The following is a 24856-nucleotide window of genomic DNA, read 5'->3' as shown; positions in this document are numbered from 1 at the left end:
TTTAAAGCCAATTTTTAGAAGGTTTTTCTGTTCTTCTAATAACATGACATGCTTTCCCTGTAAACTAGTAACATCTACATATGTATTCCGGAGTACAGTACTAGTGTGTGAAAGTAAATGTGGTTATAAAATGTTGTGGTGCGTCTTATGGACACAGTAAATTCTGCTGAAAAAGTTACATGACTTCAGCTGTAGTTTTAACTAGCAATGAAGTGCATGCACTACCTAAAATGCCTCAGAATTGACTGAGACTACAAAGATGAAACTGCCGTGAAACTTATATTCTAGTACATTTGTAAATGTGAGCCCGTGCTCTGGAGTTTGGAGGTGCTGGATGAGCAGTTAACTGCAGTCCAGAGAAGAGATTAATATTATGTATGCTCCTGATTTCATTATTCCCTTCTGGTAGGGATCTGCAAGTGTGGAGACAGCACAGTCTGACTAGAATGTATCTCTAGTGCTTAAGTAATAGGTTCTGGTTTTTGAAATTGAATGCAACTTAATAAGACTGAGTCTGAATAATGTCGTGTGTTTCTGTTTGAAGACTTACTTGGTGGGGAATCTTAATCTTTCTAGTAGCAAAGTCACATTTTATTGTTTCCTAATGAAGTTAGCAGAAGTGAATTGCTATATTGATACCCTGGTATAAAAGCTGAAATTCTTAGGCTGACAAAACACTATTTTGGAAAATGTACTAAATTGGAAGTACAGAAAAAAGCTTTTGAGGCTGATAGTTTTTGAAGGCAGGACAAGATGATAAATCCAGTTGCTACCGAGAGTTTCTGCTACTAGTGAATAATACAGTGTTAAAGTGTTTGTAAGAAAAAAATAGTAAAGGGAAAAATAATTTGGAAAAGGGTTTTGGGGCACGTTACTGTATGTGAATAGGCAAAAGAAAATTAGGTAGCTTTGTAGTAGTTCTAGGTGAGACTAAAAAGGCTGGAACCTTTTTAGACAGGATCAGTCTTTATACTGAAAATACTAACAAACTTTTATTGCCTTGAAGTCAGCAGGTTTAGAAAATAGCTGTTTCTGTCTGACCTAGGTTTTCTGCATAATCTTTTCAGTTTCTGTGGTGGTCTGATCTTTTTCTGTAATTTTTTTTTTTTCTTCAGAAATACCGCTACCAGGATGAAGATACACCTCCACAGGAGCACAGCTCTCCGCACATTACCAATGAGGTGACGGGGCCAGAGCTGGTTCATGTATCGGAGAAGAATCTGTCACAAATTGAGAATGTCCATGGATTTGTTTCCCATTCTCATATTTCACCAGTAAAGGTAGGCATTTAAAAAGTTTTAAGAGTGAACTCCTTTCATATACTCTCCAGGGATATAATTTTGTGAGGAAAAAAAAAATGTATGAGCTGCACCTGCTTCTGTGGTGTGGTGTGTTTTTATTTTTTTTAAATGGAACTGCTCGTTTGTAAAACTCACTCTGTAGATGTTAAGGCATTGACTTAGTTCCACACATTCTGGCTGAAAATGCATGACAGTAAAATGCTCAGATAACAAATGTAGGTAACTTAAGGTCTTGGGTGTAGTTGTGATGGGCACTGTGGTTACTGCCATCAGTTACATTTTGGGTTTTCTTCCAGGATCTTGTAGAATCAATGTGGGGTTTGTTTATAGTAAATATTTTAATTGAGGACTGTTGTGGAAAATGTAATAAGCCAAGTGTAATATATATCTCTCCAGGTTTTTCAGCATACAGCATGTTTATTCTCAATACAGGTCCAGTAACTTCAAGATAGATTTAAAAATTAAGAGGACAAACTGAGAGTGAGGTTTTGGGGGATTTGGGGCCGTAGCAGGCAGTTTTATTTGCTGGGTTGGTAGAGGGATGTAGCTGAATAATTTTCTGAGTAGAACAATATTTTAGTGTGCCATACTAAACACTATTTTCTATAGCAGTTCTGAGTCTTTATGGCTTGTTTTGAGGAAAAAGTGGAAAAATTATTTGATACTCATGAGTTGGCTTTAGAATGATGAGGTGGGTTCATATTGTGGTAGGCCTACAGTTTGGTATTTTTAGCATGAATTGTTGTGTATGGTGATGTACTGTAACAAGTGCCTCTATATTTTAAGAAAAAAGTGGTTTTAAACTTCGTAACATTTCCAGAATTTTGTTTGTTATATAGAAAAATCTTCTTGACTGTATTAGCCATTTATAATTTACTTGTAAGGATTCTGCAGAGTTGGTATTGAACACAGTTATTTATTTTTAGTTTTAACTCCATAAAGAACTCTGTGTTTCCATAGTCTTCAGGAGCTAGACAGGCTGAATTCTGTAAGCCCTAATGAACAGCCTTTTTGAAGTGGGCTATATTAGCCTCTGAAGAGCCTTGTAAGAAAGCTAATATGACTAACTATTCATTTTGAGAATGGCTAGGACCTGAATCTTCTCTTGCTTAAGAAGGTAGACACACAGTAACATACTTTCACGTGTAATTCCCTGCATTTATTGATACTCAGTAATACATCTCATTTTGTGTGCAACCATTAGAAATAAAAAATTCTGTGCCTCTGGGGACTTCAGTTAACTCTGTTTATTCACAAGCTTTTCCTCATAGCACAGTCAGTCTTACATTTCAGAAAGCATGAAGGGATCAAAAAGGCGAAGAAGTAAACTATAAAACTGACTGTAATAAGCGATCACACATAATCCATTTCACAATCCAGAAACTCATAGAAATAGAAAATAAAGTTCTAGAATGGGTATGTGAGACTGAAGAGCTGTTTCTTGGAACTGCCTAGGTGTTATCTCACTGTACGTGAGACTGTTCAAATGGGTGTAATTACCTTGGTTTCTTTCTGGCTGCTTGGATCTAATGGAAACCAAACTATTGAGAATAGTTGCTGTGTTTGACTTTATTTCAGACTATTTTTGCAAACAGCCAACTACAGAAATATGGAATAATAGATATATATAGAAATATAGAAGTAAGGATTTGATATTGGCAATAATAACATTCCATGGAAGATGACTCGATTTCTTACCTCTCTATAGTGTGAGCGATGTCTGCCTTCCAGAGATCCTACCAGGCAGTCTCCACAAACAAGCAAGGCTTGTATGTGGAGTGTTATATGGAACCCTTAATTACACGTTGCAATTGATCTTTATCCAACTACTGTAACTTTCTGTAAAGACATTGTAATACTGTTCTGGGTTTTACATCAGAATTAGGTATGGATGATTGTACTCTGCCTTCCTCTGCTCACATGTGATCTAAGCTGAAATTCTTTTATTGGGGTGTGTTCAATATACAACTCTACTCCAGTGTTCTGGAAGAAAGAAAACACATCTCATTTAAACTATTCTGGAAACAGAGTTAAACAGCATGTGAGTATGATTACAAGTCATTGTGAGGCCTTTCAAAATACTTTGTATCTTAGGTCCCTGAGGAGGGTTATTACTGTTGTCTTTCTCAAATTGGTAAGTGCTGGGAAATCACCACTTGACGGGAAAAAATGTAAGATACTAAGAGAAGTATCATCGTCCAATTTATATTACCCTTTTTACCACACATCTGATTGTTTTCACGTGACTACTCTCTTTATTAATTTCAAAGCAATGTATGGCAAAACTGAAATTTCTCTGAGCTTCCTTCATCTGAAAACTGGGATGCGTGCTCCAGGTTTCAGTTGTTTGCCAGGATTTTGTGGAACTTTTAATTCTGATGCTAAGTTGGCTGCTGACCTTATCTCCTGAAAAAGTTAACTTCTTTGCATAAATAATTTATAATCAGAGTCTGAGGTATTTCGACTGAGGGGTGCATCCATAGTTTTGTAGGCCCTGGGAATTTTTATGGGATCCGTTAGAGTAAAATGCCTTTGAGGTCCAAAAATTTATTTTCGATCAGGAGATGGTTTGTTAAAGTTATTTGGAATAAATGCTGTTTAAAAATTGAAATTCAGTATGTCAGAAAAAAACCAAGGTTGCTGTTGTGTTGTTAGCATAGCTAGTCCTCTCCTTTTGGCCTGATGATCTGCAAGATGTTTAGCGTAGCTCATGCTGAAGATCAATTTAGCAACAACAGCTCTGAGTGCTTTGTGTCATCTATTTGGTAGGTTGGCTTGATGCACTGTGTAGGGAGCAGGTTTTGGCTAACACACAAGATCTTGATTAACTCTGTTCAATAGTACATATGCTTAAAGAAACTAAATGTAGTAGAGGATATTATGTTTATTACACTAAAAAAATAAGAATTTAAAAAAATATATAAATATTAAATACACTTGACAGTTCAAATACAGAGTTATTAGTTTGACGAACAAATACAAACAGTGGTTTTTATGATCATATGCAGCTTTTTAAGAAATGCTGCAGAGGGCAGTAGAATTGGGTTTTAAAGAATACCTTCTCCCATAGCAAGGCCTCTGCAGTCTAGAGCAATAATACAGAACATAGCTAGAAGACAGTGAAGACAGGACATGCCTGGTTTTAACTAGTTTACATTTTGTTCTCGAGGGAGGCTTTCAAATTTTCTAGGACTTAAAGCAGCTTTTATAACTTGCTTGGACAGGTAGATGGTTATCAAAGATCAGCTTTCAATGACCAGAAAGGCAAATCTGTATCCTCAAGTTTTAGAGGCTGAGCATGTGACTTATTTATCAAGTGTTCCATGTTAAACACTGCAGTAACTCAAGGTGGTTTATACTCTTGACAGAGGGGTGGGCTACCCCAGATTCAGATTGGGGTAAGATATCGCATGTTCGCAATTAGCATGAAATAACTGGTAGTAGCTCTACTTGATTTAAAGTTTAAACATGAGTCAGGGCTTACAGGTTTTGTTTTGTTAGTGTAGAGCTTTGTCAGTTTAACAAGAAATGTATACTTTGTATGCATTGAGCATCAACAAGGTAAACTTGACCCAGTAGATTTCATGTCCTCTGTTCCTTGTTTAATACTGTGTGAAGTAGAACTCTTCTTAATTCTGTAAAACAGTGGTTCTTTAATGTTTAATGGTAGAGAATCTCGTCAAACCTCAAATCCTTCAAAAATATTCTGTCCCAAACATTTTCAAGAATATTTTCAGGTAAGTAAGCAGCTAGTACCACGACTTCTTCAGTATGAGGTTTCCAAATTCGTCATAGAAACTTGCATGTGATGAATTGGTTTTGATGTAATTGAAGCAATACATGGCTACCAAGATTGACCACTGGATGGCGACGCTACAAAAGGATTTATTTCGGTTGTAAAACTAAATTTAGCTTCTCTATCAAACCTTCAGAATGACATTTTTGAATTTAACATTTGTTTTTATCAAATAGATCCAACCAAGTGAAATCTGTCATACGTGTGATATGATACCAAACAAGTTTTTAACTGTGGAGTGGAAGTTGGAGTTTTATGTCAAGGAAAAAGAGCTCTGAGTAACAGATCGTTACAGGGGTTTAAAATAATGTGTCATGATGTAATAAGAAAAAGTCTATCTTAAAATTTAAGCAGTCTTTATTTAAAACAACCTGTGCATGAAAGGGAAAATATTTATAACTATATTTATGATGTAGCATGGCAATCGCAAAACTATTCTAAAGAGCAGAATCAATGAGTATGTAGAGAGATTACAGGTAAGGAAACAGTGAAAGCATTGTGAAGAGAAGTTCTGCCACAAAAATCTCTTAGAACATGTGCATAAAGATTATCTTGTTGATGTAGGTTTCCTTAGATGCATGCAATAGAATTTCTAAAAATGCTTACAGAGAAATTTAAGCTGTTATGCTATTTAAAAAAAAAAAAAAAAAAAGTCTTGGGACTTAATTGTTTAAAAAACCCCAAGCAAACCAACAACCAAAGGAAAGTAAAGGGTAGGAACGAAGACCAGTAATTGTGATGGATGGAGGGTACCAGAAGGATCTCAGAAGAACTTGTGTTCTCATTGCATCACCTCACCAGAATGAGAGCTCAGGGCTATAACAGCTTAATGGAATAATCATCGCGGTACTCAAGTTACAGTCAAAAAGGCAAATGGAATACAAGGAATATCTGGGGAAGCAAATGGAAATAAAACTGCATTATTTTATCACTCTAGAAATCTGCACTGTTCCTTATCTTGATGAAGAAGGCATTTCAACCTAGAAATGGTTTAGAGAAGAGGAATAATAGTGGTCAGAGGAAGTGGCAGCTACTCTGCAATGAGAGATGAACCAGTTTAACTGCAGTTTGGGAAAGAGCTGAGGCAGGAGATACCAATAAAACTACAGTCAGTAAGGCTGGGACACTAAAATTAGGAAAATGACTAGGGAATAGTTATTTCAAAAATATACGTTTATATTCTGAAATATAAATTAGCTGGCGATTAGCTGTCTCGTAGCCCCTAAAACCAGCGTTCTATCTTTCAACTGCTGATAGTATTTTAGTTTCTGGCTACACCAATAAAGGTATTGTACCATGCATTGCTTGTCTCTTCTGCTCTTTTTCGTCCACCATAAGCAAGCACCTTTATTTAACACCTTCCTATTAATCTGTATGGGAAAAAACTGCTGATACAAACGTGCCCATACACACACATGCTTCCTTTAGTGCAGGAGGACCTTCCCCTGTGAACCTGAACCTTGTGCTGCTAAGCTGAACAGGTTCCCTTCTCTTTGTCTCCTGGTACGTCTTCCCTCCAGTTCCGCCCATTCCCTCAAGTGCTTGCCCAGAAGTCTTTTAGATTTTGTGGAGTTTCTGTTAAAATAGACTTCTCTGTTCATTAGGAGAGTTTTTCTGCTCTCAGAAAGAACTGACAGTCTTTGATTTGAGGAGCTATGAAGGCATGTTCAAGGTTAGCTGTCAAAATAGTTGTGATGTCCTATTTGCCCCTGTACATTTTCTTGTTTATATTATTTCCTGAATCTTGGTGCTGTCTAAGCAGGTAGGCGAGATTACCCTGAAGATGACAAGGCTGTTTCCATGTAGAAATTAAAGATCGGATGACATGTAATTTGCAAGATTGTTTGATACTTATGATAGTGAGAAAGTTGCAATATGTTCTCTCTTTCTAAATGGAGACCTTTCTAAAGCTTTATGACATCTTCAGCAGGATGACACTACTCCTGGAGTTAGGAGTGTACCTAGAATAGTGGAAATTATAAGAAAAACTGGAACATACCCTCAGAAATACTCAGTTTTAGACTAACATCATACTCCGGTGGTTACTTCTGAGAGGAGGTGCTCTACAATCTTTAATTAAAATACCTTTTGATAGGTTACTATTTTTAAACTTTCTGTAATTGAAGAATATACAAGTATGTGCAAAGGTGTCAGTTTGTGTCTTGTAGTAAGAAGCAGTTGACCAAATCTGCCCCTTTCTCAGTATGGATCCGTTCAACAAATTCTTGTCAACAGAGACAAGAAAGAAAAACTGTAACAGATGGACTGTGGATTAATCCAAACATTAGAACAACCTAAGATACAGTAATCAACATCAAGTCTTCTTAATAACTGGTTATACTCTTTTTTGCCTGAGATTTCCCCTGAGCTCTCGGCGCAGTCGGGTTCATTTTTATGACTGCAGAAAGCCTAAAGAAACTTGCATTAAACACAGGATGTTTTTATCAGTCTGGCGTGCCAAAAAGATGGGCCGGGGATTCATGAACAGGGTATGGAAGACCAGGCGGTTTAATCTGCACAGATTGGTAGGTTGGCTGAGGTGTCACATGAGTAATAATGTAATAGTCTTTTTTGTTCAATATTTATACTAAAATGAATCATTGTAGAATAATCATGCTGGGGTGTTTACTTATAAGTTAGTTTCAGCAGTAAAACATCTACTTTTTATTGGCTAGGTAAATCACACTTGATTAAGGGCTATCCTTTCAGTCCTGTCTCTTAACTAAAGGCTAAGCTGCACTTTCTAACATCGTAGCAGAAAGGGTTAATGATTTCTTTTTCCACAGTGTCCAATTTAAGTAGTGTACTACTGGGCTTTGGCTTATAATATTGCATATGCTTGTTAATGAGACTTAAATTTGTTATGTGTGTAAAATTTTATTACAAATAGAATTCTGAAAAGTGCAAAAAGTTAATGTGAATTTGTATCTACATTTTTCAGTAGCAATTCTCGCCCCCCCCGCCCGGATATTTAAAGTTGAATAGTCTATATCTGAGTATTTGAATTGAGTTCTGCACATTCTTTTGTAATTATTTTTTTTTTTGGTACGAATCTAAGTGCTACTGAAAGTAAGTCCTTGCCATTATTTTAGGTCATTCTTGAATTTTCTCTACTAAGTGTATCAGTTTATTCTTGTAGGGTCTGTGCTTATTTCAGCCAATATTCTGTTTAGTTGGATAGCAATAAAACTGACATGAGACACTTCAAATGCTTCAGGGGTCTAATTGTTTAAAATGGGTAATTGAGATATAACTACTATTTGCATATACAAACAATTTTTGTTGCTGTGCACTTTTAATTTCAAGGTACGCATGCTGCTTGTAAGGTATGTCCAGGAAAACTTTATCTTGAGATTGAAATATGGCATTATGTCATATTTTAACTTGTCTCAGCAAATTGATAATAAGAATTGGCTCAGGTACAAAATTAGAGCAACTTTATTGCAAATATTTGATGCTAATTTTTAAATTTGGTGACCACTGTGATTACTACATCTTGTTAATTGGCCACAGGACAAATAATATTACTCTACATCCACTACAGATCCAGATGTATCTTTCAGTAAATTTATTAAGCTGAAAAAAGGTATGTGTACTAATATAGAAATCTTAATTATGTGCTGGTTGGTTTTTTTGGTTTGTTTTTAAATTATCAATTCTTGCCTCATAGTCAATAGAGGGGTTTTTGTTTTGCTGTGGTGTTTGGTTTTGGTTCAACATCCAGAATATGAACAAGGGATGGCTGAAGCTCTCAGCTCCCTTTAGGACTTGCTGAGGTTCCCTGGTCAGACCCCGGTTGTCCCCCCTGGCTCCAGAGGCTGTCACTCACAGGTGCAATTTCAGACACCACTTCTGTGGTGATGATTCTTAGATTCTCTCCTTTCTTTGGGTACATCTTTTTCGGTCCAAATAGCACTTTCTCTGATTTCTCCTTGTATGTGTTTGAATGTTCTTTGACCAAAACAAGCCTTTTTGTTTGTGGTTTGGTGTTTTCCCCCCCCGCTTCTATCCATTTTTTTCTCAGCTGTATACTGACCTCCTTTCTATTATCCTCATGTTGTATAATCTCTAGAGTTATGACATGCCTTTATCTTTGGGTTACTTTGTAACTTGTAAAAATCAGGATATGTCTCATCACCACAGTACAGGCTCCTTCTAGAAATAACTGCAACTGTGTCGTCTTAGGCGTCAGCAAATCTTGCTCAATACCATTAATATCCATATGGAGTGTAGGTGACACAGATTGCTGGCTTGGCTCAGCAGTGTGATTGCATAACCTCTTCCTGAAGTACTTTTCTGGATTTCTGTCTCTGTTGAAATGAGATCATTGTAGCTTCACTTTAAGGAAGGTTTTTGTCCATATGAGCCTTTCCTGAAGTGCTGATTTCTAGTCTCTGTCAGTTATGCCACAGTTGATCGTTGGGCGGGTGGGAATCATCCTTGAAAGAAACTTAAAACACAGCAAACATGTCTCATCTTCAGACAGATTGATGTAACAACTAGAAAAATAAGTACTTGGTACAGTGCTTTTCCATGTATTGTGGTGTTTCCTTTTCGGAGTTTCAAACAATACTCTCCTGTGTGACTCAATTTGAAGCCTATGGAGATATAGGTACCTCATACTGAATTATTAAAGTTGTTTTTGAAAGTTACACTAATATTCTTTTGCTCTCAGATCTTTAAAAATGTACAACAGTGGTGACATTCAAGGCCACATGAAGAAAATCAGAAAAAAATGTTTTTACTTTGACTCTTTATAAAAAGATTCAGAACTCAAAGCATGTAATCTGCGGTTTGTTCCAAATATCTTCAGTCATAGTCAGGTATTAAGGAATTTCTCCAGTAATAAGTTCATAGGCATTTTTCTGACTAAGTATTTTCTTCGAATCTGGAAAAAGGTAGGGCTGCAATCTTCCCATGAAAAGCTTGTCCATTTAAACGGGTCATTGCATCTGTTACGTCTCAGATATTTCTTTACCTCCATTATCTATCTTATGAACATAGCTTTGAGGACACTGCACAAGTCAGACTGAGTTTCATATGATTTACACTGATAAGCCATTGTATTTTATGGATATTAATGAAGTCTGTCTGAAAGATGTACTTGAAATATATGTATGCGATACATTATTGAGCTCTACTAATGACTAGAAGTGAATGGTGCATTGATCCTATTACTACACTTTTTAATTAAAGGTACTTATTGTTATTTCTGCTTGTAAGCTGTCAGGAAAAATTGTTACACAGAATAGGATAGCTGTCAGTAAGAATTTGTTAAGTAGAAATGTATATCGCACCAGAAAAAAAGTGGATGGAGGAATTGGGTAATCCCCACTAAAATGCACATTGTGAGTCAGTGGATTTTTAGAATCGTGTTGTAATTTGTTGCAGCGTTGTAAGGAACTCTTCTGTCTTCGTTCATCATATTGAATGTTTTCTTTATTTTGAAAATGTTTGCCCTGGCTTGTTATGGTTGTGACTCTTAGAGCATTTTGTATAGAAATATACCACAAGCAGTTTTGATACCTTTTTGTTGGATTTCTGGAGGCAAGCTTATACTGAAAACCTTGACACTTAACTGATTTCCTAGGTAATCTCTTTCATGTGAGCTGGAGGATTTTTCTTAAAATAGTTTACTGTAAAAATTTAAAGATGAATTCTGTAAAGTAACTTGAATTCTTGCAATCTTTTCAATATTTACGATATTATTCTCCTTTTTACCTGTGAAGAGAGCAGAGAAAATGCACACCTATAGCAGGAATATTGTTGTGATTTGCATTGGAAATCAAAGTAATTTTATTGAAAATTTGTTAGTGCAAAATAAGAGTTTTATTTTTTGCTGATTCTTCTACTTTTGAGAAGTAACGTTATTTTTGTATTAGTTATTGGTTTTGTGTTTGTAATTTTAGAAATGGGTGTTACGATCAGGGCACATTAGTAATAGAAGAAGAACAGAGTGGTGACTTCTGGTGTTTAATCCCTAATCTTCTTGCTGGTTAAAAAAAAAAGGCAAACCCCCAAAAAACCCCCACTAGAAAAGAACCCCACTCGACACCCGTTGATACTCAGCACAGAATGACTGTGGTGTCGCACAATGGTGTTTTCCCTCTATAGCTGTTTTATGGCCTAAGTAGCGGGCAAAGAAGAAACCAGCAAACACTTCTTCCTTGAAATTTTTTCTCTGAACTTATTGTTAAGGTCTTTTTGCTCTGTGAAACATTTTCAGAAAGACAGAATCAGTGAAGAAGTGCAGTTGAACTGCATGCTCCCTCTTTGCTTCGGTTCAGGTTTATAATTTATGCAAGCAAGGAAGAGGAAAGATGCGATTGGATCTTACTGCAGGCAGTGATTGAAACTTGGTTATTTTTGATCCGCGCTCTCTCCACCCAGTAGCTGTTATCATGCACCACCATCCTCATAGCTGTGAATTTGTAATGTTGTACTGTACCTGCTACCCAGTTTCTCTTAAAAATCTGTTGGAAGGGAGAACAAGCTTTCGATCCTGCAGGTTCTGAAAAAGGAAAAATAAGGAAAACATTTGCTTGCTTTTTAAAAATTTCTCAAGATTATGTTTGTCATAGTAATCACAGGTAGAGAAGGGATGCAGGAGTGGAAAAGCCAGGAAGAAAAATAGCACCAGCTAGCAAGAATTTTGTTTTCCTGGTTTGTAAGCGATGCTGCTGTAATTCTATCTGCATTTTTTTTTTTCTGCTCATTCACCACTCAGCAGCTGGTAGGGAAGTAAGACTGCCTGGCAACCACCTGCAGAGCTGCAGAGATGAATTACATTTTCGGAAATAACACACTCCTCTATTCTCGCGCCAATCGAGGCAACACTAGCTCAGGCCACAGTTCTGTAGGCCCAAAGCAGAAGCAGTGGGCAAAGAAAGGCTCCACAGACGAGTTACGGACCGAGCCTTCCCGTTGGCAGCAGATAGTTGCATTTTTCACTCGGAGACATGGTTTCATTGACTGCATTTCTGTTGCTGCCAGCTCCACCCAGGTAATATGCCACTTGTTGAAATTATCGTGTCTGCATGTTTTCTGGTTACTTATTAGTCAGAAATAGCCATCTCTTTAAATATGCTTGCTTTTGTATAATCTCTGATTCATGAATGGTGTGTTCTGTCTGCTTTCATTTTCATATTTTACAGAGCTCTGTATAATTTCTAGCACTAAAGCATGGAAATGGAAGCACTTAAATGAGACTTTTTTTTTAGATTGCAAATGGTGAGCCTCTAACAAGTTTAAATATGAGGTATTTTAGTGAAATACTGAAAAATGTAGTTTGCATTCTACTGCCTAGCCCTAGAGGGGAATAACGTAGTTAAGAAATACCAATTTCGTAGTTGTAGCAAGATGACAATTAAAATAAAGACCACATATTTCCTGGTTAAGGAATTGTATTTAAAACAATAAATAAAGTCTTGGTTATATGTAGCACAACAATTCTAGTCTGTATCCATTTTCTAGGTATTTTGGCTGCTAATAATCCATAGATAAGATTAAGGAATGCCTTCTTTGCATGTAGAATATACATTTTATAGTGCAGTCTGTAAGAAAAACTTGACGTTTTTCAACCTGACTGTCAATCTGCTCTAAGTGATGTTTTTAGTAATCACTGAAAGTCAGGTAAGAGGAAGCAAGTCAAATTTCAAGTCTCTGGATTTTGGGGTGAGTTCCTAAGGTTGATATTGAGAGAAGTTTAAACTTACTAGCATTAGCAGATGAGTATCTATTTGGATAATACAACAAAGAATGCTGAGATGTCAGCGTTGTTTAAAATGTGAGATTAAATTTGTTTTGCTTACTGTCGGGCTAAATTCAGCTTTAGTTAAGAATGATTGGTTTCTTGATGTCATACAACCTGAAGTACTACAAAACCTTGTTAAAAAAAAAAAGAGTAAAATTTGTTACCCTCAGATACTGTAACGTTATTAAGATATTTTATATCTGTTGGTAATTGTTTAAAAGATGATGAACTGGCACTTCCTTGTGAGGTCTGCTTATTGTTGCCTGGTTTTTGCTTGGGAATTTAGAATAAAGATCGAATAGGAGATCTTAGGGGATTTTCATTTTCTTGTTGCAAATATATATGAATGTCAAAGAAGGATCCTGTAGTTTCTGTAATGGGTCATTATACAACTCTAAGTAATGCATTAGTTAGACATAACAGCTTTTAAGTATTGTTATTTTTTAAAAGACAAAATATACAGTATTATCTTGGTGAATAAATATTACGGTTTCTCTTCTGTGTTTAGTGCTTGAACAAGTAACATTGGAAGGCCTGACTAGTCAGTACTAAAAATGTGATGATAAATAAAATACCGAATAGCTTCTGCTCTGAGTATGGGTTGGGCCAGACAAAGATTGTGATATCCATTCAAACTGAAGCTGTGATTCTGTGAATATCTCAGTTTTTGTTCTATTTTTCTGCTATGAAAAAGATAGCTTACCTCTGTGGAAGCCTGCCAGTTTTTTTCATAAGTCTGACAGTTGTTCTGTTATAAAGAACTGCGTATACATGTTCATGGCCAGAAGGAGGGAAATAATCATGATATATTTTGAAGTGCTTATAAAAAAACCTTCATGAGCAAATTCAGATGTAATACGCTGAAAACAGAAGGGCTTGTTGAAGCTTCTTCCTCTGGAAAGATGCTGCACTGTCCTCCTGCCTTATCCACCCATTGCAGCTGCTCCAGCCTCGGGGAGGGAAAACGACATTTGAAGATTACTCATTGTGGTGCAGTTTTGTTTTTCAGTTCTCTTCAGTTATTGTTCTGTGATGTGTTCTGAAAATTCTTGACGACTCTTATTTGTTCATTTGAAATACATCCCCCTCACTTGAATATTATCCCATTTGTAGAGTCTAATAAATGATTGGACATGATGTACTTCTCCAGCCTTGTCTGTTGAAATTCTGCTTGTGATGATGATGATGTGACATCCTGATTTTTAACATATACAAAACCAAGCTGATGTTTTTTTAAAGTACTGGTCTTCTGCTTCCCTTGTGAATCTGCTACATAGCACCCATTTTTAGCTATTCCTTCATTTGCTTGGCTCTCTCAGGTGGGGTGGGATGGTGATACTTGCTTAGTTCACTTCATTACCAGTGAAAGGAAAACACCTGCTGGAGACTGGGCTGGATGCCCCGTCCTTCTCTGGGTGTTGCAACAGGTTCCCTTCTCCCCAGTGGTGTGGTGAGAGGACTTCTGTTAAAGAGGGACCTTGGATTTTTGGAGTAGGGTATTTTTTGAGTAGCGGGTCTTGTACCCTAAAGAAGCAAGTCAGAAGTTGGTGATGGGTACGGTAGCACTGCTTTGCTATAATGCTCTCTAGGCTTATGCCCAAAAGAATGCCTGTGTGCCCCAATGCCTAGTGGCATGGGGGCCTAGTCAGGACTGAAAGGGCCCTGTAAAAAGCCACAGCACCCTGAAGACTACCAATCCATTTTCAAAGGTGCCTTATTTACTAGTATTGCCCCTTTTTAATGCTATTAGAAGACTGAAATCACCCATCTCTCATAGGAGAAAAAAAAAGGTAGTGGAAACAGATGGTGTGAACAGATAGAAACAAAGACAGTGACGTGGTCGTTGTGACTCGCTGCTTGTGCCCTGCCCTAGCCAAGGTCTTGAGGGTGCTTTGCGTGGAAATTCTCATGGTTGTAGTGATTTGGAGACTTTGCATTACTTCAGTAACAAGGAGTTTCGTGACCAGACATTGCAGTGTGTCTGTAGGGCACCAGTACATCCCACTGGGTCAATACCTGTTCCGTGGGCAGTGGTGACCTGCTGTGGGGACAGTGATACCTTCTAACCACACCAGCCTCCTGTGAGTCGGGGGAAGCTGATTTAACATGCTCAGGCATTTGAGGCCTTTATTGGTTCTTCCTTCTTCCATCTGCATTCACTGCAATGAGGAGTTAGTTACTCAATTAGAAGAATTAGAAAATTTGATTAGAAGCTGGTCTTTCAATTTTTGTCAGCAAATTCATTAATTTCTTTAATAAAAGCCGAAGCTGTGGCATAAAATGGAAGCATAAAAACAAACACACACCAAATTGATGCTGTCACAAGGGTGAACAACTAAGCCATGAGCTTAGTAAATATACGGTTATGCAAATGAAAAATACTGGGTAATTTCAAATGCTGTCGTAACAAGAGAGATGCATTTTGCATCAATGGAGACAACTGTATCCACGACCGTTCTTTCCCCCAAAGTCTTTCCAGAGCTCTGAGAAGCACCTGTTCTTGACAGCAAACACAGCTCTTACGTCTCCAAATGCGTTTTAACTGTCAGTCATATTTAGCCTGTGTTGTGCTACTAATTCAGAAAACTGTTTTGTCTGAAACTCACGTGGCATTACACTGGTTCTAACAGCAATTCATTTAGGCTATTCTTAGCATGGAATGTGGTAAAATATACTTCCAGAATTTGATACGGAAAAATTGTTTAGCTCTTTGAATACACCGTACTAATTTATACTGGGTGTATGAAAGGGGGGAAAAGAGGGAGGAGAGGTAGAAAACCCCTCCTAACTACACTTATCCATTTAACCATTTAAAAACCTTTAATTTCAGAGCTTATTAAGTGCTTCTGTGAGTAGTTTGAGTCCAGTCATTTCTTGTCTTTGTTTCTCTTAAGATCTTGATAAAAGTTTAACTGTATGTCATTACTCCTAGAATATTGTTATCAAATTCATTGAAATATTATGAAAATAGCTCTAACATCTATAAAATGCTATATGTAATCAGACAACAACATAGAGGTGTCGTGTTTTCAAAAGATAATGATTAAAAAAATCAGGCCTCTACCCTTACCCCTTTTTTATTGTATCTTTCCAGTTCGGGAACTACAAAAAATGATTTCTTACAGCAATATTTACAATCCTTCCTGTAATTTTTGTATGTTTAAATATTTATATATTTATAGACATACAAATCATAATACTAAGGCACATGCTAAAAATGTGAGATAAAACAGTTCTGATGTAGTATGTGGATGTTTAATTAAACAAGCTAATATTGAAAAGCAAAAAGAAAAAAAGCAGGGGGAGGCCTTAATGTAAGACATGAACTTAAACTCGGAACTTGTATCAGGAAGATACTGCAACTAAAAGGTCAGCTGATTTGACAGCAGTGTCTTGGGCATATCAGAATGTGTCACAGTGGCTGATATGTTTTATGAACAGTGTTAAACTTTGGTGTGGGTGTGTGGCTGTTTTATCATCCCCTGGAGTTTACAAGTGAAACTGCGATTTCATTATGCCAGCCACTGCAAAACGTGAAGTTCTTTACTTGCAGGATTTGTTTTATTCAATACATTTCTTTGGATTTAAAGGTGTGATACAGTAAAGATGAAAGGACTTACATAAACTTCCCTACAGTTACTCCTGTAAGTACATAGAAGAACTGTTGTCATTGTTCATTTTTTGTTGCAGACTTTTCCCTGAGTATAAAATTTAGGCATATGTTGCCTGAAAATCATCAGCTTTAAATAGTACAGGGTGTTTCAAAAAGATGGACCTATTATTCAAAGCAGTAGTGATTTCAAATTGGGCCCATCTTTTTGAAACAATCTGTATTTGCTGTGGATGATTTTAAGTATAAGAAAGCACCTTCTGAAATTTAAACATGAACTTTACTGTATTAAGATTCTTTCTTATTCTTGTTTTTTTTCTTTTTTAAGCTATGTAATATGACACATTTGTAACAGTATGAATTAAATCTGTAAGAGGAATGCATTAATATGTGTTCTAATCAATAAACTAAGAAATTGGAAACTCTTGACAGCTTAAGCTATAAGGGACCGTCTCTGGAACCTTTAGTCATTTTGTAGACACTTTCTAACTGTGTACAGTGGAGATGGAAACATCTCAAGACTCAAGCTTGCTTGACATTGTAAAAAGAGATACGCAGTTTTAAAAGCATATTAAAATCTATAGATCTTAAGAACATACATAATGAGTCGTGTAGTGTCACATAGATTGTGTTGGCATCATGCTGGTTCGCTGCTGTAGCCAGTTCTCTCTCCCATGCAGTCAGCCAGCGGGGCCGTGCTGCTGCCTTCCCCAGCCCGTGCGTGTGAACGGGATGGCGGCATCTGCAGGGTGTTACTTTAGTTGATCACTGGCAACACGGCAGTCATGGTAAGAACTAAACTGGTGCTCTGGCTACCTGCAGGCACTGCTTGCTGCCAGAGGGTTTTAGGTTCCGCTTTCACCTGTTCTCTCACAGCTGTTGTGTCTCACAGCTGATAACATAACTTCTTCGTGTTTCTGTTCCACTGTATCTCAAGAAAATTACGTTTTCCAGAATGAGTCAGAAATCTGGTAAGCAAAGGAGAATGGGACACAATGTTTTGCTTTTGGAGTGCTACTGCTACTGCAGGGGCTTTTTACGCTTTCTGCCTGTGTTGTGACCCAGACTTTGAACCTTCAGGCAAGGCAGGCACTGGATCCCCTCTTAATCCATTGCCTTCAGCTAATAACTCAGGTGGACTAACAGGGCCTTGCCGTATGAAGCCAAGTGCATGGAATTCTGTGATAGAGGTAGGACTCTTTAGGTCTGTTACATAACTTTGCTAATTTATTTTATATTGTGATAGTTGCCCTCTCAGTTGAGGCTTGTATTGATTGACAAAGTGTTTTGAAAGTCAAACACAGGCCAGTCTGTCTTTCACCAGCTGTCGGCTCCCTAAACAGCTCTAACGCAGCTCCTGTGGTATAGCATTTCTGCTTTGCTGCCAAAGCTGCTGTATATGTTTCAGTTAATACAATTATTGAGTAAATGACTGTCTGACAGAACCACCGAATCCAAAATGGACATCATCTTCTTCCCGTTCTTCTATTTTGGTCTACAACAATAAGAGCACTCTCAATTATGATTAGGGATATGCAGGATATTTCTTTTAGTTTCAAGAAGCTGATGCAACAGAAATGTCTTAGATGTTTTTAGAAAACATGACTTTGACTTTTAGAATGACCTGCTGCACATGTCAGGTGTTGTGCAACTTAAGACACTTTTAGTTTATATGCACCTCAAAGTATTAAGCTTTGTGTCCACAACCTTTCTGGGATTTATAGTAACTCAAGGAGAGAAACTGTTGTCTTGTTAAACAAGATAAATCAAAATCGTTATGTGCACACTAGCTGTGCAGTCTCTTTTCAGAAGGGTTTGGTTGTCTTTTCTAGAACCTCTGTTGAAGCCAGTGCTTTCCCCTCTACTCCAAGAGAGGAGGTACTTGAATTTGTCTTTATAACAACTACTTGTTAAAATTTTCAGTGAATTTTCAGTTCTCAGAAGTGGTCCTACCATGTGTAAACTGTTCAATGTTAAGTAACCTCCTAGTCCCCAGTAAGTAACTTTTATTTCTGTATTCCTTCCTTATCCTCATCTGAGTTTCACAGTGTAATTTTTATTGTCGTGTTGTAACCAGTGATTATGTTTCATATATATTATTCTACCATCTCTGAGACCAGTTTTCTTTATTCTGCTGATACATCTTGAGACCTACATAGTACTGTGTATTATTGTTGCTTACACCTTGACACTGAGTCAGTCTCCTAAATATTGCCATGCATGGAAGCAAACATGTGCTCTGAAGCTGTTGTAAAATGGCAGATACGTGCATCTGTAGATCCCTTTATTAAAGAGGCCTTTGCAAGGCATGAACTCTTTGTGACTAGGGGTACCTGTTTGGGCTGTGCATACAGCTTTTGCCATTGCAGGGGCTGACAGTCTGTGTGAAGAATGTGTCTTTCACTACTCTCCCCAGGACCGAGTTCAAATTCATGTTTGACACACTGCTGTTTCCTGAACTTCAAGCACAAGCATCATGCGAAGCATTTCCAGTACAGTTTATTTTGTATTACTTGGATGGATCCATAAGAGACAAAAATGTCAGGAAAACATCAGCCTTTTCCATGTGATGCATATCATGTGCAATTGAAATGAAGTGCCTCATCCTTGCTTATATAGTGTAACCACATCATTCGTACTTTGCTTATATAATGGCTCTGTAACAGATAGGTCCTGGTGAATGCTTTCCTCCATTGCGGAAGGATGCTTCCTTTGATGCTGTTTCTAATGTACCTTCCCAAATTTCATTCAAGTGACAATGGCATAGTTCTATATAAGATTTCAGATACGCTTAAAGATTTCTCCAATTAGAAGGCAAGAAAAATCCTTCTCATCAGTTGGGGCTATTCCTGCAACAACTGCTTTGCTAACCAGGCACTGTAATGAATATCTAGCAGGTGTAAGTCTAAAAGCGCACCATAGTTGCAATGCTGGTCTCAGAGATACAGGCAACAGCAACAATCAGTAGACTCCGAGAAGGATGTGACCGCCCTGTCAGATGCCATGTTCACGTTAAGCCAGCACTCTCAGTCCCTCCATTTTGTTCCTTACAAAACAGATAGGAGCATTCCTGTTTCACATCAAAGACTGGTAACCTTGTGCTATCTGCCAAGGAAGCTCAGAAAGGATCTGCCTTTTCTGGTTTTGCCCAAAGTAGCATTAGCAACAGTCATTTCTATACCAGTCAAAATAAATTAGGTCAATATTCTCCCTGAAAGTAGTCCATCATTAAAAAAAAAAAAGTCTACTCTTTGATATACTCAGAAAGCTGCAGTGTCTTTTAAACTGTATGTTTGTTTACTTGGGATCATCACTGGCCACTTCAAGTGGTCATCTCTTGCATCTGGCTTGAGTTTCTTCCAGGAACTGCTTGGACTCCAACAAGCCCAACAGTGCTTCCAGAATCTCCAGAGCTGCGCACATTCTCCCTGCCTCACTGACGTTTTACGAACATTGCCTACTGGAAGCTGCTGCTAGAGTATATGCTAAAGTTCTTGAACTGATGTTTTCATCTCCACTTGGCCAATGTGGTTGATTCTTATTTTCTGGTGAGTAGAAGCCACCTGTTCCACATTGACGTGCATTTAAGAAATATTATTACTCATTTTAATTTGGCGAGGGTGGAGTAGGAGGAGGGACTTGTAGATCGTGATCCTCTTTTCTGCCTTTTTTTGTTAAGATCCTCTCATGTACCTTGACCATGTGGTGGTTTCATCCCCTAAAAAACTGTAAGGGATCCCAAAACGTGTGCAGTTCTGTCACTTGATTTTTGAAAGACTTAGGCTCCCTTCCATCTATCAGGGTTTTGTGTGCACACACACGCAGACACACACAAGGCTCAGTATCAAAAAAGCAGTCTGAAGGAGTGCAGTCAATGTCGGGCAAGGTTTCCCTTCTGTGTTTATCTCTTACAATTTACAAAAAAATATTCGCCACCAACCCAAGCAGTTCTGGACTTGTTTCGTGGTTTGGTATTCCTTGGAGTGTCTCTGTGCTGTTTATTGCTGTTCTATGTGACTGTGGTTGTCGGTATTGAATTTCAGTTGGCTGCCTGTAGCCCATTTCTCTGATGTATCAGGCTTGCTCTACAGCTTGTCGCTGTGCATTTGCTGCTCTTAGTTCTTTTGTATTTAGCTGCACATGAGGATGTAGTTGATCTGATGTGTTCTCCAGACTGATAACAGACATTTATGGCTCATTTTGTCTCTCCTGTAAGCTGATCTTGGCATTTATGAATTCTCAGTCTTTTGCTCCATTAAACTTTTTCCAATGCATATTCTAGTCCCTTGCAAGTCTCTTATGTGAAATGATACATATATGCAGTGATTTAAATAAAAACAGATCATCTTATCTGTGTTTTTCATAGAAAAGAAGAGGACAAAATAATTTAAACTTTGTTTTGACACTGGTAATTTATAAATGCTTATTCTTTTTCATGTCCTTGTAGTCCTTCTGAGTCGTCTTTTTTCAACTTACTGTTGGTTTTTAAGCTATGTTGAAGTTAGTATTATTGTTAGAGACTAGTATCTATGTAGTTGTGTCGGTCTTCTATATGACTTCAGATATTTTATGGGATGCAGGAATAGCACAGGATTTTTCTTTGACCATGGAATTTTCCAGTTCTTCCCACTGCTTGGTGTGGTGTTTACTGGAAACTGCTGTACCGTGGGAATGTTTTAGAAGAGTCTTCTAGCCTTTCCTCCTCTATTCTCTTTTTTTTTTTTTTTAGTGCTCCTCATGGTGTCTTTTATTTCCTTACTTAAAATTGTTTTTCTAAGACTGATGCCTGTTAGCTCAGCAACCTGTATCTTATGCCTCCCAGGTAATAACACTTGTTTTTTATAACAGAGTAGGGAGCAGAGTGAAGATTGCTTGTGCTTCTCGTGCACAGCAAACTTAATTTAGTAAGTAAATTGTAGTTGTTTTTCTTAGATAACTAACTAGATCTGACTACCCAGTGTGATGTAGCAGGCGAGAAGGGAGTCAGCTTTCCCTTTGGAGAAGGAGAGAGGGGAAACTCTGGATTCTGTCTGTAGCGTGTAGAGTCTCCAGTTTGAAATCCTGGCCTGAAAAGGGATCCTGGTAAATGTGGAGTATTCAGAAAAGGGATTATAACTGTAGGTTTTATTCAGGAAGACCTCCTTTAAAATGAGAAACTTAAGAACCTCTGTGTAACTTATCCAAAGGAAAGTCAGGAGATGATTTGGTCACTATGCATATATAGATTTCAGAAACTAGAAAGCTTTTTTTTATTTTGTAGAAAAAGGCATCTGTATTCCAAGTTCGGAAACTGAAGCCAGACAAATTTAGAGAGAGAACTGAGTTTTAAAGAAGGATATTAATAATAATTTCAAAAGCTTAGTGGGACATGGTGTAATTGCCAAATCAGGGTAATAAATCAGTGTTTTCTATGTAAAAAGCATAATGACAATGTTTGTATTATACTTGAGAATGTCAAAATACATCACAGAATCTCTTATTCAACATTTAATATAATGCCTTAAACTGTTATTTGGAAGCTGTAAAGTGCTGGAAAGCAGTTTATATTATTTTAAAACTCTTATTACATCTCTTTACTACTGCTTTTAATTTTTTTTGGACTCTATCATTTTTGTTACTCTTCTTAAAAGATGAACACCATGGGGGAAAATTCTGTGTACAGCTTTTTAGAATTTGAGCACATTTAAGCCTCATCACAGAGCAGCAGTTCGAGAGTTAGATGCTAAGTCAAGTAGTGTGCAAATCGGCTGTGGAATAGTACTGATCAAAATGGTGATAGTGCAGATCTCAGACTATATCCCCAGGTAAGTGTGTAATGCCAAAGTAGATGCCTGTCTCTAAGCAAAAAAAATAGGGCTGTCCTACCTTTGAGCACGGAGTAGTTCTTATAACTTATTTTACTGTATTAAAAAAAAATATTCAGGTGTCAGTAGAACAGAATTTAAATTAATGTGGTAACAGGCCCAGGTGATCAATAGGAGATGACATTTATTCAGGATTTCTTAGGGAACTTGTGTATAATATGGCTGAACTGTCTGCAGTGTTGTGTGTGACCTTTTTATTTGATCTGTCTGGATGTTTGTAGAATAAAAATTTTTTAAAAGGCAAATACAATTCCCTTTTTAGGGCGAGCTAAGCTATACTCTCTGAGGCTACAGCTGAGCAGGTCTGATTTCCTTATTGTACAAACTCTGAGAAATTCTTCATTATTAAAAAAGAATTAACGGGTGGATGGATAAACATATTTTGGAGAGAATTCAGCTTGTGTTTTTACATGGAAAATAAGGATTTGCAGATGCTCCAGACTTCTTTGAAGACAAGGAACACGTAGATAAAAATCTGCATTGGGAACATGTGGCCGTCAGGTCATCATAATTACAGAAGTCTTTGAAAATAATGGGTCCTGGATCAAAGGCTGTTAAATTAATGGTGCCATGAGATAAAGGAGACGGATATTTTGTAGATTTTCCGTTGATTAAAACAGGTCCCTTCAACTGAGTCTGGATTCCCAGGAGATCGTGTTTGTGAATGATTGGCGGCGGGGGGGAAGTTGTGAGGCAGAGGCCTGCGATTGATTTTTATTTTTAATTATTTTTATTTTCAGGTTAACTAGCTGCAGAGGACAGCAGACAAAAGTGAATGACTGAGCATAAAAATAGCTGGTGACATTCATTGTACAGTAATGAATGAGGAACAGATTTAGAAGGATAATCCTGCATGTGTGCATATAGCAATAGGCTGCAAATGAAATGTTTCTATTCTAGAAAGAGATTTTGGGGTTGTCACCGATAGTTCTCTGGAAACATCACCTTAGTACTCTGCAGTAGTGAAAAAGGTAAATGAAATGTCGAGTATTACTGAAGAAGTAGAGAATAATACAGAATATGACACTGAGTATATTTCTTTTGTATCTGTATTTTGAATTTTGTATGGCATTCCATTTGCATTGTCTTAAGATATAGCTCAAGTAAAAAGCAAAATGGTAGTAAAGTGTTAGGAGGAATAATCTAGTTACCTATAGGGACAGTTGATTTAAAAATAAACAACAAAAAAAAACCCCGAGGGAGAAGATGATAGAGACTTATAAAATAAAAAAATGGAATTAAGAAGATTCCCAATTCTAAATGATTTAATAGTTCACTAATTCTAAATCTGTCACAAGTGTTCTGTAAAACTTCTGGTAAAATTGTGAAGGTCACTGTGAGAAAATGCTGTGGAGAAGAGAAGGTTCAAAAAGAGAATGATTTCAAAATGCAGCTAACTGGATTTGCACAGAGCGAGTGGCAGGTAGGTGTTACAGGAAGACCTGGACTGTCAGGTTCTCAGGTGGTTTTCTGGGAACGTTACTGGGCATATGTCTAACTCCTACTTGACCATCTATCAGGTTTTGCTGTTAAGATTCTTGATCAGTTGGTCTTTGCTCTCATCCAGTACGGCAGTTTTTACTGTTTGTGTGGAGTGCATTTTTTAATAGAGAGAGACATGAACTATTAGAATAATTGTCTGTGTCTGTAGTGCATTGTGTTAGTTGATGTTTCTGGATAAATTACACTAGGAAAAAAACTGGATAAGTCTCTAGGGGATATTGTGAAGTTTGATGATAATCTGAGTTAAATACATGGAATAGAATCTCAATTTCTGGCCTTTTTGTGTCACTTGGCAATTTACGATCATCTGACCCAGAAATCTCCAAGCCTCCTAAGAAAACACCATCTGATAGATTCATCCCCTGAGTGATGCATCAGTCAGGAGATGATCAGAGTGGCAGGAATCAATCCTGAAATGTATCTGGGAAGGACTAGTGGTTAGATTAACAGTTTCAGAGAATATGATTAAGGAAACAACAAGTAACAGGTAAATTCCCTACGGGTGTCCTTAGGCATGGCTAAATTAGGAACATTCTCGTTGTGTCTTACTGTGCTTTGTCTAAGGACAGTAGATGCGTTGCTGTGTCTCTTACATAATCATAGAATCTTCTTGTGTTCTAATGTAATAGGGAAATGGCAGAAGTGCCGGCAGTTTGCTTTTGTCCGGTGTTAATTTTTATACCATACATTATTACTCTCACCTACTTTCTTGTAATGCAGGACTTGGAAAATTTATTTGACACCTCTTAATTTGGGCATAAGCCTCAGTAACCAGCATAAAAGATGAAGAATTTCAAGTGTTTGCATCCTAAAGAATTCAAACATTTCATTGCAGATTGGGCATTTTGATTATCTGAACTAACTGGAAATTGGCAGAAAGGATTGTGTAAACTAGTATTCTGTCAAAATTAGACAAAAAAAATCACTGGAATTAATGTCATAACTCAAGAAGAGCTTACATTGTTTCATGTATTTTAAGGTATTCTGAGAAAGGTTATTTCTCAGAATATTTATTGGTGCCCATTTTTT

General features: G+C 37.3%; 1 protein-coding gene across 4 annotated transcripts in view; it reads left to right on the top strand.

The window, feature by feature from the left end:
* DLG1 (discs large MAGUK scaffold protein 1) overlaps positions 1–24856 on the top strand; it is a 154457-nt gene that overhangs the window by 55544 nt on the left and 74057 nt on the right. For 3 of the 4 annotated variants that reach the window (XM_065640450.1, XM_065640449.1, XM_065640448.1), the window contains exon 4: positions 1116–1280. In XM_065640450.1, the coding sequence (XP_065496522.1) occupies positions 1116–1280 (165 nt within the window). Of the gene's footprint in view, positions 1–1115; positions 1281–11875; positions 12101–24856 lie in introns of those variants that run through there. The other variant, XM_065640451.1, reaches the window with a different exon arrangement.

Source organism: Caloenas nicobarica, chromosome 8 (genome assembly GCF_036013445.1).
Source record: "Caloenas nicobarica isolate bCalNic1 chromosome 8, bCalNic1.hap1, whole genome shotgun sequence".
Classification (NCBI taxonomy): Eukaryota; Metazoa; Chordata; class Aves; order Columbiformes; family Columbidae; genus Caloenas; species Caloenas nicobarica.
The sequence above is the reverse complement of the archived record's forward strand: the minus strand, read 5'-3'. Positions and strand labels throughout refer to the sequence as shown.